Genomic DNA, 17,317 nt, shown 5'->3' with positions numbered 1-17,317 from the left:
CCTAATTGCATGCCATTTAGGCCAGCTTCACATGTAGCGCCAAAGCTGAGGTTGCTGCGAGCTACCACACTCCTAGAAATCCACATGAGCCCCACTTCCATTCTCCGTAATTATATGCTGAGACTGGGCATGGCATACAAACCCACCAATCTTGGCACACCCTCTCCTACGTGAGGCATGGAACTGGACATCTATCCCTCACTTGAAGCTACAGATGTCCAATTCTGTGCCGCAGGTAGAGCAGGATGTACCAGGATTGGTAGATTCATACAACATACCCACGCCCAATCTTGGCATATTGCTACTGACACCAGAAGTAGGACTTGCCTGAGTTTCTGCAGCTACTGCAGCCCGTAGCACCTCAGGTTTGGCACTATGTGTGAAGCCAACCTTAATGTCTCAACCCCAGCTTGTCAGTATTTTGGATGCTTCCGAAAATATAATAATATAATAGGTATTTATTTATGTATTATTTATTTCTCTGTGTAAACTGCTTTGAGAATTTTGTTGAAGAGCGGTATATAAATAGTCGCAGTAGTAAAATAAAATAGGGCTTGAGCATAATTTCCTGAAATCATTTACAGCTGGCGATGTACTCAACTCTTCCATAACCGTCTTGAGCGGCTGGCCCCAATATTTCACTCCTCCAGTCACTGGACGTGGATGTCTTTCCAGGCATATTAGACTGCTCCATTTTATAGCAAGAAGACTGGAGTTGGATTTTAAAATGTTCTGAGCCTCCTCTGTCCCCTGCTCCTCACCCCATGCATTGTTTTGCAGTACAGGGCAACAGCGTGGAAGAAGTAATGGAGAGATTGTTGTCCATCAAGAAGCACCCAAAGAGACACAATTCAGAATCCAAACAGGTGGCCAGCAAAGTGAACGAGAGCACCCAGACCAGCGAAGTGTTGGGGGAACTTACAAATAGCAACCACAACTCTCCTCCGTCTAACTGCTCTGCTGATATCCCACCTATTCCAGAGCCACCAAATGTTTCTGAGAGTATTACTCTGTCCCAGCTATCACCCTGCTCAGCTTCACCAAAACAAAACTCAGCTCAGTCTAGTGTTCTACCTCCTCCCCCTCCTCCCCCACCTCTACCTGGAGCAACTTGCATGTTACAGCAATCCCTGCCTCCACCACCACCACCTCTACCTGGTGTAGCAGGGATCCCTCCACCTCCCCCACTCCCAGGCATGCCACCGCCGCCCCCACCTCTGCCTGGCATGGCAGGCATCCCCCCGCCCCCACCTCTGCCTGGCATGGCAGGCATCCCCCCGCCCCCACCTCTGCCTGGCATGGCAGGCATCCCCCCGCCCCCACCTCTGCCTGGCATGGCAGGCATCCCCCCGCCCCCACCTCTGCCCGGCATGGCAGGCATCCCTCCGCCCCCACCTCTGCCTGGCATGGCAGGGATACCCCCGCCCCCACCTCTGCCTGGCATGCCACCCCTGCCCCCACCTCTGCCTGGCATGGCAGGCATCCCCCCGCCCCCACCTCTGCCTGGCATGGCAGGCATCCCCCTGCCCCCACCTCTGCCTGGCATGGCAGGCATCCCTCCGCCCCCACCTCTGCCTGGCATGGCAGGGATACCCCCGCCCCCACCTCTGCCTGGCATGCCACCCCTGCCCCCACCTCTGCCTGGCATGGTAGGCATCCCACCTCCCCCACCCCTAGGAGGCTACGGGGAGGAAATTGTGGTTGCACGGGTCGACTTTTCCCTTGGGTGTGCCAGGCCCCCCCCTGTTCACAAGAGAGTAAAGCCTCCGACGCTAAGGATGAAGAAACTGAACTGGCAGAAGCTCCCCTCCAACGTCGTGAGAGGTAGGCTTTCCTAAAAACACGTCCCTTGATTGGGTTTCTCACTGAGATGAATATAGTCAATACCTGCCCCTTATGAATTGCAAAAAGGAATTAACAAAATCAGTCCAGTTCATTGGGTCAGTCCATTGCCCTTTTTTGTTTGAAACACTTGTCTTTTAACCCTCCTGATGAAAACCTTCGCTATTGTATCTGTGCAGTTTTATTTGAGGATAATGTTTTCCCTTTTGGAAAGAGGACAAGGCTTCTTAGATCCATGGTGTTCCCAAGGACATGCAGATTAAGGATATGTATGACTGTGTCAAAAATGTGTTGGCATCAAATGCAGAATCTCATAAGCTAGCCAAGTGTGGACTTTAGCTTGATTTGCTAATGAATTATGCCTCTGAGGCAAATTAATGTTAAATACAAGAAATATGACTGTACAGTGAAGCTGCCAGAATCTGACAGGCTGGGTGGATTTTCCAGGGAAATCCATGGTCTACCTTCTGTCGGGAAGGTAGAGGATTCCACTATGGATTTTCTCAGGGTTGGAGGTCAGCAGGGATAACATCTCTAGCTGGAAAGTAAACACAAGATATAGGCTAGTTTCAGGCTATGGTTATAGTCTTAGAAACTGGAAGAGGGTTAGGTTGGACTTTCAGGATGAGATCTAGGTGGTAGAATGCAGTCATAGTTCCCATTTTTTATTTTCTTCTACTGCATGTTACAAGTCCAGAACCAAAAAGTAAAAACGCAACTGTCTGAATCCACCAACTGTTCTCTTCTCCTGCCAGTAGAATAAAAGTCGCAGCTAAGCGAAGCAAGAATTGATGCATAATAACAGGAACTTTTGTAGCACAGAGTCCCAGATCTCACAGCCAGTTTACACAAACTGCTTTAATGACCTCTTTTGATCTTGAAGATAGCAGAAGTTTTGCCACTTCCTTGGTCAAAGTATGTGTAACTGTGCCCACGTGTGGCATCAAGGCAGATTAAAGACACTGAAGCTTTACATGCAATCTCTAGTTCCATAGGGTAACGTAAGTAGCTGCCTTCTGCCGAGTTAGACCATTGGTCCAGCTTTCTCAGAATTGTCTACACAGACTAATATTTATTCACTTTGCACAATGTAATGCTTCCTAGCTATTGTCCCTGCCAAGGGCCATATTCAGTGTAAAGGTATTGCAGGTAGCCATTACACTTTTATGTCTTTTCAGAGAGTCACTCCATGTGGGCTTCAACAATGAGTGGCAGTGAGGAAACCATAGAGCCAGACTATACAAGTATAGAGAAACTGTTTTGCTTTCCACAAACAAAAGCCAAGGAAACGGGGCCAGCCGCAGTGAAGACAGAACCAAAAGAGGTATGCTCAGTGCTCCATTTATGTCATCATCTGGATGGCCCTTGGTTTCATCCAACAAGACTGATACACTAGGCTTGTACATAGCCTGTTGCCTGCAATTCTGAAAGATCTCATCTAGGTAACCAGGCTGGGAAGCTTTCAGATCTGGAAGGATGTGGCTTCCTTTTCTTTTCAGGCTATCGGCATATCAAAAATCATGAACATTGACGTTGACTCCAGAGGGGTAGCCATGTTGGTCTGTAGCAGCAAATAAATAAATAGACTTGTGACTCTTGACAAAGTAACACATATATATGTTTACTTATTTCCTGTCTTGTTTACACTATAGAATGTAGGGATGCTCACAAAACAGATCTTGCGTTCCATTCCAAGCTTGGAAAGGAATGTAAGATCCTCAGAACGTTCCGTCGGAACAACCAGTCAGAACAACGGAACGACCCCGTTCTGTTGGACCGTTCCAAGCGCCATTTTGGACTCCAAAATGGCACTCTTCTGGCCTCTGCGCAAGCACAATGTGGTGGTGCTGACCACAGAAATGGCTGCCGCGCATGCACAGAGGCCAGAAGAGTGCTATTTTGAAATCCAAAATGGCACTCAGAATGGTCTGAGTATTCCAATCTTGGAGCGGGGTCATTTTGTTCCGAGCTCAGAACAGGCCCTTCATTTGAAGGGTGTTCTGTTCTGAGCTCAGAACGGCCTAGTTCACTGTTGGAATGTTCTGGCCGCGAACCGTTCTGCACACCCCTAATCGAACTCAAGGCAGCAGCCATAGGGTTCCTAGATAGTCTCCCATTTAGGCACCATCTAGAGCTAGGCATGCTTAGATTCAGCATAGTTGTTGCCTCATGGGCCTTCAAACCATAGGTCTAGCTCAGCAGAGCTATGCTATAAGCCTTCATAGACTAAGGTTGACTTTGTTAACTGCACAAAATATTATTCTCATTTGTTGTATATATTACTAGGAGATGGAGCCCGTCGTTGACTGGGCAAAGTCATTTTGTGCAGATTATTCCTATAGGAAAGTTCAAGCAATAAAAAATAGAATTATTTATCAATGTGCTTGCAAAAAGGAAGTAAAAGAACAGTTTGAAATTTGTAGGATTTCAACTTCAAACATTATCCATTTTATTGAATAATCTCTATATAAAATTGCAGGTCTGTCTGTCTGTCTGTCTGTCTGTTTGTTTGTTTTGTTTATTTATTCTATTTCTATACCGCCCTTCCAAAAATGGCTCAGGGTGCTTTACACAGAGAAATAACAAATAAATAAGATGGATCCCTGTCCCCAAAGGGCTCACAATCTAAAAGAAACATCAGACAGACACCAGCAACAGTCACTGGAGGTACTGTGCTGGGGCTGGATAGGGCCAGTTACTCTCCCCCTGCTAAATAAAGAGAATCACCACATTAAAAGGTGCCTCTTTGCCAAGTTAGCAGGGATGTATAGTTCCCTATACATTCCCACACCTTTTGATCTATTGTGACCAAACTTTGCAAAGTGACTTCCTATGACCCTACAAGTAACACAGGGTACCTGGGAACCCCAGTAACCATCCCTCACAGACAGATAGGCAGATATACAACGGGTTACGGTTATGGCTGAAAGAGAGTTGTCCATCGATATGCTCTGTTTCTATACCCGAGCAACGCCGGGTAGTTAAAGCTAATTACTATATGTGGAGACCAGTCTCCCCTCCTAAACAGGAAGAGAACCCCTGTCTTGACAGTCAGGGTGGTGACCTCCAGGGCTTGACCAATCAGTCCACCAGGTGGGTGGGACATGAGGGCAGCAGGGGGGAATTCTGGGAACAGAAGGGAAGTCTGTGCTGAGGGAAGGCAGCATGATGCCGACTCCAACATGACGACTCTGTAGATCCTTGGAAGACAGGATTGCAGGAGGCTTGATTCTCACCAGGGGTTTTGGTGAGTTATGGGCTTTATGGCTTTGGGACTTTATTCTTGGGAAAAGTTTGTTTAGTCAGACTTTGCATTATGGGTTTTATTTTGCTTTCTGTGTGGTGCTTTGCATTTCCAAATATTTGTTCTTTGCGACTGAGTAACTAAGATTTCAATGTGTTCTGCCCCAGAACCATCTGGGGACTTTTGAAGTATTCTTGTAAACAATTAAGTATTTTTAAGTGTATCTAAAAAGCCTCCGATGGAACCAGTCTGTAGTAATTGAATAAAAGTTCTTTTCTCTGTTCTTCTTATAAGCCTCAGAGGCTTGGTTATTAACCCAGGAGGAGGGGGCAGATTTTCTCTGGTGCAAATGCGTCTCAAAGAGAGCTTGGCCAAATTAACAATTAACTCCACGTTCAGGCAGACACTTGGGAGAACAATTGGTTTTTTTCTTGCCTGTTAGCAAGGGGGACTATATTTTTGGTATTTGCCCAGTACCCAGTTACAAAAAGACTCTGGACTAAAGCACTCTAGTCCAACAGTCGGACCTCGGAAAGCCTTAGAGTGTTTGGTGGCAACAAGATTAACCTACCAGAACCTCTGGGTTGACCAGAACCATTTCTTTTGCTTTCTGGGTTTTTGGAAAGTTAAAGATTTTTTTAACAGCCAAGCAGCTTCTCGGAGCTCTCAGACGAATGACTCAGCTGATAAGAGTCCCTCGTGAGCTAGGTAACTGAGGAAGCTGGTATAGACTGGACAGAGAGATTAATCATTAACCTGGCCAGAGTCAGGAAAGGAAAATTTCCGCTACCCATAATCTACTACACTATATATAGTAAATCTAAATCATAGTAAATTTAAATCTGTGAAAGATTTGGGCATGATGTTTTGGGGCATTATTGACCTGATTGAGTGTTTTAAATCTGTTGAAAACCATAACAATTAAAGTATGCTCATTATCTTCAGCATTTCTGCCAAAAAAACAAAAAAATTATTTAAACCTTTCATCAAGCATATTCTGATGTAAAAAGTAGGGCATTCAACTAATAAACTAATTCTTCATTTATATGTACTGAGGATAGCCTTTCATGTGTTTGATGAAGTGGGCTGTAGTCCACAAGAGCATCTTTCAAGTGTTATGAGCCTCCGTAGGGTTTAAACCTGGATTTGTGCAGCTAAGACAGGCATATAAGGAAATTACGGATACTGTATTTGTTTCTGGAAAAGTACTGCAAAGTTGTTTGTAAGACAGGCCTAAAATGGTGTTGCTTTTTCAAAACAGATCACATTCCTGGATTCCAAGAAGAGTCTCAATCTGAACATCTTCTTGAAGCAATTTAAGTGGTGAGAAATCTTTTCAGAATTTTTTTTTTTTTAAAGAAGCACCACAAAGGCCAATTAGTTAAGAAACATGGCACTTCTAAGCAGTTCTAGCTAATGCTGCCATTTTGTGCATAGTTTGCACATGTGATTCTCAAAAATGTCTATAGGTGGCAAAAAGGTTAATCTACCCCAGGTTATGCTGGATGTGGGTCATGGTTGTCCCTTGGCCATTCCTTGATCTTACAACAGGGGTTCTCAGACTTGAGTTCCCAGATGTTGTTGGACTACAATAGGATGATGGGAGTAGCAATCCAACAACATCTGGGGACCAAAGTTTAAGAACTCCTGCAGTCATCTAGAAAACAACAACCCTCACCTGTCACCTGTTCCCAGCCTGTGGTCTTCAGCGTTATACAGTCTCTGAACATGGAGGCTCAATAATGACTACCATGTCTAGCAGCCATTAATAGGTCTGTCCTCTTCTGAAGGCGTCTAATCCTTGTTTAAAGCCAGCTGAGCTATTGACTGTCACCGCATCCCATGGCAGTGAATTCCCTACATTAAGTATGCATTATGTCAGTTATATTTTTCTTTCATCAGTCCTGAGCCTACTGACAACCAGTTTGATTCAGTGACCTTATGTTCTAGTGGAAAGGGGACAACCTTGAGGCTCTCCAGCTGTTCCTGGACTAAAAATCTCTTCTGGTAGCAAGAATGAATTGCCCCCTTCGCTAAGTAGGACCCACCTTGCTTGCATTTGGATGGGAGAGACTACATGTTAGCATTGTAAGATATTCCCCAAAGGGCTGGGGTTCCCAAACTTTGGTACTCCAAAGCTTGCTAAACTAAAGCTAACCCCTGCTGACTTGGCAAAGAGGCATCTTTTAACATGATGATTCTCTTTATTTAGCAGGGGGAGAGCAACTGGCCCTATCCACCCCCAGCACAGTACCTCCAGTGACTGTTGCTGGTGTCTATCGTATGTTTCTTTTTAGATTTTGAGCCCTTTGGGGACAGGGATCCATCTTATTTTTATTTGTTATTTCCCTGTGTAAACCGCCCTGAGCCATTTTTGGAAGGGCAGTATAGAAATCAAATAAATAAATAAAGTCCCCATCATCCCCAACTATAAATTTATTGTGGCTGGAGGTGATGGGAGTTGTAGTTCAGCAACATCTGGAGTATCAAAGCTTTGGAACCCCTACCTTAGGGGATGGGGCCATCGCTCAGTGGGAGAGAATCTATGTGTTTGCATGCAGAAGGCCCCAGGTTCACCTCTCCAGGTAGGGCTGGGAAAAGCCCCGTCTGAAACCCTGGAGAGCCACTGCCAGTCAGGGTAGACATACTGAGCTAGATGATGGACCAATAGTCTGATTCAGAGGAAGGCAGCTTCCTGGGTTCCTATAAGTTGCTTGTTTGCTTGTTTATTTATCATGTTGCTATACCACCTGATATAGAAATCCCCAGGTGGTGTACAAATTAAAACACAACAAATGTATAAAACAGGTAAAAAATCTTCATGAGTAAAAACATATTAAAATTTCAATTTCAATTAAAAGCCTAGAGAAACAGGTATGTCTTCAGGGTCCTCCGAAAAACAAACAGAGAAGGAAATGCTCTTATTTCAGTAGGGAGCACGTTCCAAATTTATAGTCCCACAGCAGCTGGAAAGCCTCAGGTTGGCTGCCCTTAACAACATAAGAACAGCCCTGCTGGATCAGGCCCAAGACCCATCTAGTACAGCATCCTGTTTCACACAGTGGCCCACCAGATGCCACTGGAAGCCTACAGGCAGGAGTTGAGGGGCATGCCCTCTCTCCTGCTGTTACTCCCCTGCAACTGGTACTCAGAGGCATCCTGCCTTTGAGGCTGGAGGTGGCCTGTAGCCCTCCAGCTAGTAGCCGTTGAAAGACCTCTCCTCCATGATGTTATCCAACCCCCCTTACCCTTGTTCTAGTGTTAATGGGAGATGGCAAATCCTTTCTCTGCATTGTTCATGATAATCTGGCAGGTGTATAAAACAGCGGTTGCTTCTAATTGGCAATGTGTTCTCCACAGCCCTAATGAGGAGGTGGCTGACATGATTCAGAAAGGCGACCGGACGAAGTTTGACGTTGAAGTTCTCAAGCAGCTGCTTAAACTCCTACCTGAAAAGCATGAAGTAAGAATTCTTTGTGCTGAAAAGAAAACCCCTCTCAATTCAGTGGTTCTTTGTATTGCAAATGAATATATAAATGCAGTGACTTTTATTAAAAGTGGGTGCTTCTGTTTTTCTTGTTAGATTGAACATTTGAAGTCCTTCAAAGAAGAAAAGGACAAATTAGCAAATGCAGATCGGTTCTATCTGCTCCTCCTTGGGGTTCCCAGGTAAGGGAAATTGCCCGTGGGTGTAACAGAATGAGGTAGTAGAATGGACTGTACCACTTCAGAATACAGGTAGGATGTACCAGATTTGAATGCTTCATCCTATAGAAATTTCCTACAGATAAAAGCTAACACACTAAGGACGGACCTAACCTAGTCCTTGCTGTACTAATTTTATACTTACAGGGAGGTATTTGGGGGTTTTTTAAATTAGGGAATATTTGAAAATTGTGACTACCTGCCTGCAGTCTGAAGTGGTGTAGTCCATTCAGCCACCTCTTTCCCTTGCCATTCTGCTATAGGTCTAGACCAGAGGTTCCCAACCTAGGTTCCTCCAGGTGTTGATGAACTACAACTCCCAGCATCCCCAGCCACGATTATTGCAGCTGGAGGTGTGGAGAGTTGTAGTTAATCAACATCTGGAGGAGCCCAGGTTGGGAACCACTGATCCAGACCCAGTCTGAACAACATGTTTATCCTGTTGGAAACTTGCTTTTAAAGCAACACAGGGTGCCAGTCACCTGGTCACACTGGCTGACATCCAGATTAACGCCACCCTTGCACAACATCCGTGAGACCACATCGCTGCGCAAAACCTCAGAGATGCATTCTTGTGCAAAATATTCCCTGCACCATACACAGACTCAGGAAGAGGTTTCCCAACACCACAGGTTGTGCGACGTGTTTGTACCAACACGACGCTAGTCTAGACAAATTAATTTATCCAACCATTCTAGCTGCTTTGGGATGTCCAGAGGGGAAGTAACTTAGCTCAAGTTGAAAGCCATTTAAATTTATAGCACGGCTTGGTCCTGATTCCTCCTTCACTCCTCAATAGCAATACTCTTGTAAAGTGCTACCCTTAGTTCTGATTAATATGCAGCATGGCGTTTTGTACTCCTTCTCCATCCTAGCTACCAGCTGCGAATTGAGTGCATGTTGATATGCGAAGAGACCACCGCTCTGCTGGAGATGCTACAGCCCAAAGCGGAAACCATTAAGAGGGCCTGTGAAGGTAAGTAAAACCTAGCACCTGGGCATGGCTTTGTCTTCTCTAAACAGTTGGGAGAAGGGCCAGTTCCTTCCAGCTTGAATAGTGGTATCCTGAGAAACTGCACTCGAGGAGCATATGGGAGGGTCTTCCGCAGGCTGTGTCAGTCCTGGAAACCCATGGATCTGTATTTGCACAGGAGAGCTGCTCTTGTGGTAGCCAGCATGAATTGTCCCCTTTGCTAAGCAGGGTCTGCCCTGGTTTGCATTTGAATGGGAGATCGCATGTGTGAGCACTGTAAGATATTCTCCCTTAGGGGATGCGGAAGGCTCCAAATTGCCTCCCTGGCATCTCCATACTGAGCTAGACCATCTCTACTATCTGACTTGGTAGAAGGCAGCTTCCTATGTTCCTTTGAGTATTCTCTTTGTCTGAGAGAGAGACCCAACCTGGGTTATCTGTGCTGTCAGTGGGTGGCTTCATATGACCGCTGGCAGGTCCACTGCTCGGGAAAATGTCAGGAATGGGGAGCACACACTCCAGGTGGGTGTGTTGTGTGAACCTGTCCAGGTTCAATCCCTGAGCTTTCCACCTTCCGTTTGCCCAACATTCTCCACCCATTCGTATCCAACATTTGAAGTTGGGCAGAAGGCTCAGGAACTGGGCTTGGGCGGGCTCACACGACATGCCCCCCCGGTGGCATGCACTCTCCTTGTCGCCAACATTTTTCCAGCCAGCAGAGTTGCCAGCAGTCATGTAAAGACACCCAGTGTCTGCAGGTCTGGATAGCACAAATCATGAGAAAATTGAATTAATGTAGCCATATCCGTTTGGTTTGCAATATATTAATCCTATCTGCATAGCAACGAAGTTTCCAAAGAAACCTCAGTCCACCTCTCTGCTGTTGGTGCTTCCTCTCCTAGATACTCAGTCTCCCCTACGGGGATTTTCTTTCTCCTATGTGACAGCAAAGTACTGATAGATTCATTTGGGGGAAGTAGGAGGATTGAAATTCTCCATTGAAAAAGATCATGTTGAGTGATACAAGTTGTGCATTTTTACTCTGTTCATACAAGAAATGTTGAATACATGTACCGTTCTGCTTGTTAACAGACTGCTGCACTGTAAATATTAATGTGATACACCAGTTCTCAAGCACACTTTTAGCCCTACACTAGATTGACTGAGTTCTTCTGGTCTAACACAAATTCCAAAAGATGTGCAGACTCCAGCATGCTTCCACTGCTGGAGGGATTCCCACATTTGTGGAGCAGTCACCAAGGAAACCAGTCTGTTAGGGATGTGCAGAATCAGTTTGATCATGAACTGGTCAGTCCACCGCAAACCAGTCCGGTTTGAACGATTCGATCGCGAACCGCTTCCAACCGGTTCGAGCCAGTTCGTCAACCCAACCAGCCCGGCTGGTGAGTTTGACCAAACTGGTTTGAGGACCCATGGTTCAGACTGAATTTGGACTGAACCACAGTAAATGGTCTGTGCACACTCCTGTTCTCTGTGCACTTGTGTGGACATTGGTACACAAATGTTATGCTAAGAAAGCTGTCCTTAAGACCGCGCTGTCCCCCATGCATATGAGCTGGCTGCCCACAGTAGTTGTGGTCCACGGCTGCGCTGCTGAAGTGGGCTGCAACTACTGTGGGCATGCATACATTGACTGCATGCATGCAGCGCGCGTTAGGATGTTAGCTGCAGAATTCTGTGACATCACAATATGGCTACATTCTACCGAGCCTTATGAGATGTGGGTTTTGATGCACAGCTCCTGTTTTTGATGGTAGAATTACATTTTTTGTAACATTAGGTTAGGTGATTTAGGATCCAAACTTTTCTAACATTATCAAAATGCTCCTGTGCCTGTTTAATGCAAGAGTACCTTGGCTCTCCAGCTGTTATTGAACTACAACTCCCATCATCCAAGGTTGCCTAACCCTGGTATAGTAGCAAATGTGTACACTTTGTGTAATTCTAGTGAGTGCTAGTTTTTATACTGATTTTGACAATTTAATACTATCTGTTCAGGGTGTGCAGGTTCTCATCTACTTAAAAGTCTTTTTTTAAATTATCTTTTTAGATCTCCTTGCAAGTCACCGATTGCCAGTATTCTGCCAACTGATTCTCAAAGTTGGAAACTTTTTGAACTATGTAAGAACACAAATTTTTTTAACAAAACTACATGCTAAAATGATCACTACAGATTTCTCTTCCTTTTGCATATTCAAAGTCAAAACGGACGACTAAAATTCAATGTTAGTGGCAAAAGCAGTTTTTGTTCATATCTCTCCTTGGTGGTGGTTTTTCCTCAGGGAAGTCACACAGGAGATGCCGATGGCTTTAAGATTGGTACTTTGCTCAAATTGACGGAAACCAAAGCAAACCAGACTCGGGTCACTTTGCTTCACCACATTTTGGAGGTATGTTGCACTGTTTCTGACTGGGAAAGTCAACATGTATTGTGCACTCCATTAATTGTTGGTAATTCATAGTTCAGTCTCTCCCATTATTTTCTGTATTTAACATGGCATACTGTTAGGTTTAGTATGGTGCATCATAATATCAGATTGATTTCAATATCAAGCTAGCTTAAATTCCTCTGGATTGTGCCCAAGAACATTTAAAGGCTTTTAATAATTAAAAGCCTTGAAAGCTGAAACCTTTCAGGATCTTCCTCTCTTCTGTATCCAGTCTTTCCCCCCACTTAATTCATTGCAAAAATCACCAGTCTTTCTGCAGTTTTATTTTATCTGTCTTTAGCCCTATTCGGATATGATGCTATACCTATATTCAGATGTCTGTACACACATACTTTTTTTTTGTGGGAATGACTGCACCTGCGTTCATTTTAAAAGTGAATCTGGGTACCGGTCCCTCAAATACATAGTACAGATAGGAAGTGTACCTGTGTTCAACATAACATGTGAATCACTGTAACCTGTGTACAGATCTGTACCTGTGTACACTGTACATAAGAATGTTTAAAATAATGTGTGAATAGGGCTTTTATCAAACACTTGTCCACGAGTCTCCATTCTCCTTTTGGCCAAACTGCACATTTTTTAGACTTCTTTTTCTTCAAAGTTTTTCTTGGGGTTCTGAATATGATATTCTCTTTCTGTACATGCTGGGGATGTGCACAAAGAGTTTCATGCACATCCGGGGTTGTGGAGAGTGGGTGCTTTAAAAGGAGGAAGGTAAGTCGTACCTGCTTCTCCATCACTTCTCTGCCAGCCCCCACCACAGCGCTGTGGGTATTAAATGCCACACGGCAGGGATGTTCCAAGCAGCCCACAGGCGGCGTCAGCACATAAATGGTGTCTGCGCATGCACGAACACCTTTTATGTCCCTCAGGGACAGCATGGTGTTGCTGACCATGTAAATGGTGTCCATGTATGCGCAGACCGCCTTTTGCATGCCGACACCACCCGCGGTCTGCTTGGACCATCCCTGCTGCATGGCGTTTAATACCCACAGTGCCACGGCGGGGGCTGGCAGACGGAGCAACGGAGAGGCAGGTACGACCTGCCTTCCTCCTTTTAAAGCATCCACTCTCCACCACCACCCCCAGATGTGCACAAAATGCTTTGTGCACATCTGTAGTCCATGCCCTTTCCTCTCCTAGCAATACCTGCCAGTTCGCCCATTTGTTACAAAAAGATTTTTAAAATATTTTGTCCTATTGTACTTCCAGAGACTGACTACACCAATGCAGCAGGGAAGCAGCAACTTTTGACACCCTCTCCTTCCCCAGGAAGACCTCTGTGCCACACGAAAATATGTCTCTGAGTGTTGTGCAGCCCTCGGGGACATATTTTTGTGCGGCACAGAGGTCTCCCCGAGGGAAAAGAGGGTGTTAAAAGTTGCTGCTTGCCCGCCCCCACACACACGCACTGGAACAGTTAGTTGAGAGGTTCTTTAAGGCAGCTTTTTCATGTCAACCACTGTTTAGTATGCAAACTTAACTGCAAGCCGTCATCACCTGTGCAAATGCATCATCAGAAACTAAATGGATTTTTCCCCTTAGGAAGTGGAAAAAAATCACACAGACTTGCTGCAGCTTCCCAAAGATCTTGAATGTGTTTCAAAGGCAGCTGGGTAAGAATGCCTTGCATGTGTGTGTTTTGGAATTTCTTTAATTGTTGTTAAAGGTTGCCACTCTAGGAAGAGGCCATAGCTCAGTGGTCAAGCAAACATGTGGCATGCAGAAGATTCGAGGTTCAAAGCCTGGCATCTCCACTCTCTTCTTAATCAAAGCTTTCAAACAGACCAGAGAAGGCCAGTCTTGCAGCAGGACCGCATCTTATGCATTGCATACAGTTCTGCATACAGAAGGCAATGCCCCCTGCATTAACTCAGGTCCTATGCAGACATCATTTCCCCCCTGAGATCATGCTGACAAAGAGATTGGGATTTCAGTTTCATGTACACCCTGCCCCTTGCCAAAGAGCAAAGTAAAGCCTTGAAGACCACAGGATCTTCAGCTTAGCCAAGACTTGCTCCTGATCACTCCTTGAAAAGCCCTAAATGGCTTGGATCCAGTGTAGTTTAGTGATGTTCTCTTCTCATATGTGCCTGCCCAGTCATTAAGAGCTTCTGCAGGGGTCCTTGCTCCAGGGTCCAACATTCTCTAAAACAGGGTTTCTTAACCTTGGACCCCCAGATATTGTTGAACTACAGCTCCCATCATCCTCGGCCACAAAGGCCATATCTGGGGATGATAGGAGCTCTAGTCCAACAACATCTGTGGGCCCAAGGTTAAGAAACCCTGCTCTAAAGCAGGACATGGTGTGTTCTGTGATGGGGCCTTTTTAGTGATCGCACCTATACTTTGGATTCCTTTTCCTTTGAGGTCTGCCAGACCCTCACTTTGTTGTCCTTTTGCGGATTAGTTAAGACTCTTCTGTTCAGTCTATTATTTAACTGTATAGATTTCTGGGTCTTGGACTTCTGTTCAGTTGTGGTTGGCTTTTTAGTGTTGGTTGTACATGTGGGTTTGATTATTGTATTTTATTGTAAATAGTAAATTTTAATTGGCTTTTTTCTAAAACACCACCTTGAGCTCCAGTTTTTGGAAGCTCCAATTTTTGGAAGAAAGGGAATGAATGAATAAAAGAAAGAGAGAATCCCAAGGGGGAAATGCCATCCTGACAGGTCACTGTTTCTTATGTCTCAATTGCTGGTTGATCATTGCATTATGGAAAAAGATGTGAACCCCTTAGCTATCTTTTGTTCCAGTTTGCTGGACATTGCATTAAGATCAAGATTAATCCATATAATCTATGACTTGTTCTTTTTCAGCATCAACCTAGACGTGATCCGATCTGAATCCAGTTCCAATGTAAAGAAATTGCTAGAACTCGAACGAAAGGTGTCTTCATCAACAGAAGACGTGAAAGCCCAATATGGAAAAGCCATCCAGGTTGGTGTGAGATGGACTGAAGCTAACTCACAGTGTCCTCACCAACCAACCTCCGTTTTGTCCATGCAGTGTAGCCGTTGCTTCCTTAAACTTTGGCTCAATGTCTTTCAGGACAGCATAAGCACTAACAAGAAGCTGGAGGAGGAGTTTGAAAAAATTGAAACAACAAGAGTGGAGCTTGCCAACTACCTCTGCGAGGACCCAAACAAATTGTCTTTGGAAGAGATTTTTATCACCCTGAAAACCTTCCGGGACCTCTTCATCAAAGCACTAAAGGTTTGAATCTGAGAACTGTGGGATCAAAACTATTGCCAGGTCTCAGTCCAGGTCCCAAACTATCATGTGATTGGGACTCACGTGCTTGATTTTTCAAGCACAAATAGAAGCCATGTGTGCCCGAGTCTGGATCAGGACCTCAGCCTTGGCGCGAAGGGTCCCTTTGCCCGTCCCCCCCACCATTTATGTCCCCTTGCTACAGCTGCCATGCTTAATACTTTAAAAAAAATTTTCCAAATTGTAAAATCACTATGACTTGCGTTACATTCATAATGATTGGAGGTTGAGTTCAGGTGGTATATTTTAATGCTGCTCATGATTATTCTAAAATGGTCAGGAGTGCATTGAAAAGAGGTAATGATGTATTTGCAGTTTAATAATAAGAATTTTAAAATAAGCTAAAAACTAGATGCAGCTCTCGCATATCAACGTTTCCCAAATGCAGGAAAACAAGGACCGAAAGGAACAAGCTGCAAAGGCTGAGAAAAGGAAGAAGCAGTTGGAGCAGGAAGAGGCTAAGAGGCAGAAAGGGGAAGATGGGAAGATCAGTGAGTATTTGAAAAGGCTTTTTGGTGTAATGCAGCAGGTGTTTTGACACTGGTTGACATTGCCAGTGCAGCTTGTGCCTGCTGCCTTGGTACCTTTCCAGATCGTTAACCAATCTTTATTTATTTATTACATTTCTATCTTGCCCTTCCTTGCAAGGAGGTCAGAGCACACATTTAATGGAATGAAATTGCTGCTATGGAAGCAAACTAGGAGCCATCCTAGGATCTGAGCTGTCGGTGACTGACCATGAGAAAAATCTTGAGGTCACGGTGGACAGCTCGTTGAAAAGTGTTGTCTCCGTGCGCAGCAGCTGTGAAAAAAGCTAATTCCATGCTAGGAATCATTAGGAGGGGGGTTGAAAATAAAAATACTAATAGAATAATGCCCTTATACAAATCTATGGTGTGGCCTCATCTGGAGTACTGCATACGGCTTTGGTCACCATACCTTAAGAAGGATATTGTAGAACTGGAAAAGGTGCAGAAGAGAGCAACCAAGGTGATCGGGCCTGGAGCACCTTCCTTAAGAGGTGAGGCTACAGCATCTGGGGCTCTTTATCTTGGAAAAGAGGCAACTAAGGGGAGACATGATTGAAGTGTATAAAATGATGCATGGAGTGGAGAGGGTGGACAGAGAGAAATTTCTCTCCCTCTCTCACACAACTAGAACCAGGGGCCATTACATGAAACCGAAGGTCGGGAAATTTAGGACCGACAAGTGGAAGTACTTTTTCACACAGCGCATAATTAATCTATGGAATTCCTTGCCATGGGATGTGGTGATGGCCACCAGCTTGGATGGCTTTAAAGGGGGTTTAGACAGATTCATGAAGGACAGGCCCATCAATGGCTACTAGTCTGATGGCTGTGGGCCATCTCCAGCCTCAGAGACACTATGCCTCTCAATTCCAGTTGCAGGGGAGCAACAGCAGGAGAGGGGGCATGCACATACCTCTTGCTTGTGGGCTCCCCAGAGGCATCTGATGAGCCACTGTGTGAAACAGGATGCTGGACTAGATGGGCCTTGTGCCTGATCCAGCAGGGCTGTTCTTATGTTCATATTTCCTACTCCATTCTATTTATTGATCCCTTAGTGTTATGGCCAATTCATACGTTATGCTCAACACTCCTCGTACAATGCGTGTGCAGTGTACACAGGTGCAGATCTGTACACGATTACAGTCATTCATATGTTATGCTGAACGCAGGTATAGAAGTACCTATCTGTACCATGCATTTGAAGGGTTTGTATTCAGGTTCACTTTAAAAATGAACACAGGTACAGTCAGTCATTCACACAAACGTGTATGAGCGT

The 17,317-nt window shown here is 45.0% G+C and overlaps 1 protein-coding gene across 1 annotated transcript; it reads left to right on the top strand.

Moving 5' to 3' along the window:
* Positions 1–177: 177 nt before the first annotated feature.
* On the top strand, positions 178–15,460 carry LOC128339944 (inverted formin-2-like). The gene is made up of 13 exons (XM_053284478.1): positions 178–235; positions 781–1,002; positions 1,552–1,824; positions 3,021–3,166; positions 6,348–6,409; positions 8,447–8,549; positions 8,670–8,755; positions 9,667–9,767; positions 11,836–11,906; positions 12,068–12,175; positions 13,784–13,854; positions 15,058–15,178; positions 15,290–15,460. The coding sequence occupies exons 1-13, from the start codon at positions 178–180 to the stop codon at positions 15,458–15,460; spliced, it is 1,593 nt and encodes a 530-aa protein (XP_053140453.1).
* Positions 15,461–17,317: the final 1,857 nt, after the last annotated feature.

The sequence above is a fragment of the Hemicordylus capensis genome, chromosome 1 (genome assembly GCF_027244095.1).
Source record: "Hemicordylus capensis ecotype Gifberg chromosome 1, rHemCap1.1.pri, whole genome shotgun sequence".
In the NCBI taxonomy this organism is placed as follows: domain Eukaryota; kingdom Metazoa; phylum Chordata; class Lepidosauria; order Squamata; family Cordylidae; genus Hemicordylus; species Hemicordylus capensis.
The sequence above is the reverse complement of the archived record's forward strand: the minus strand, read 5'-3'. Positions and strand labels throughout refer to the sequence as shown.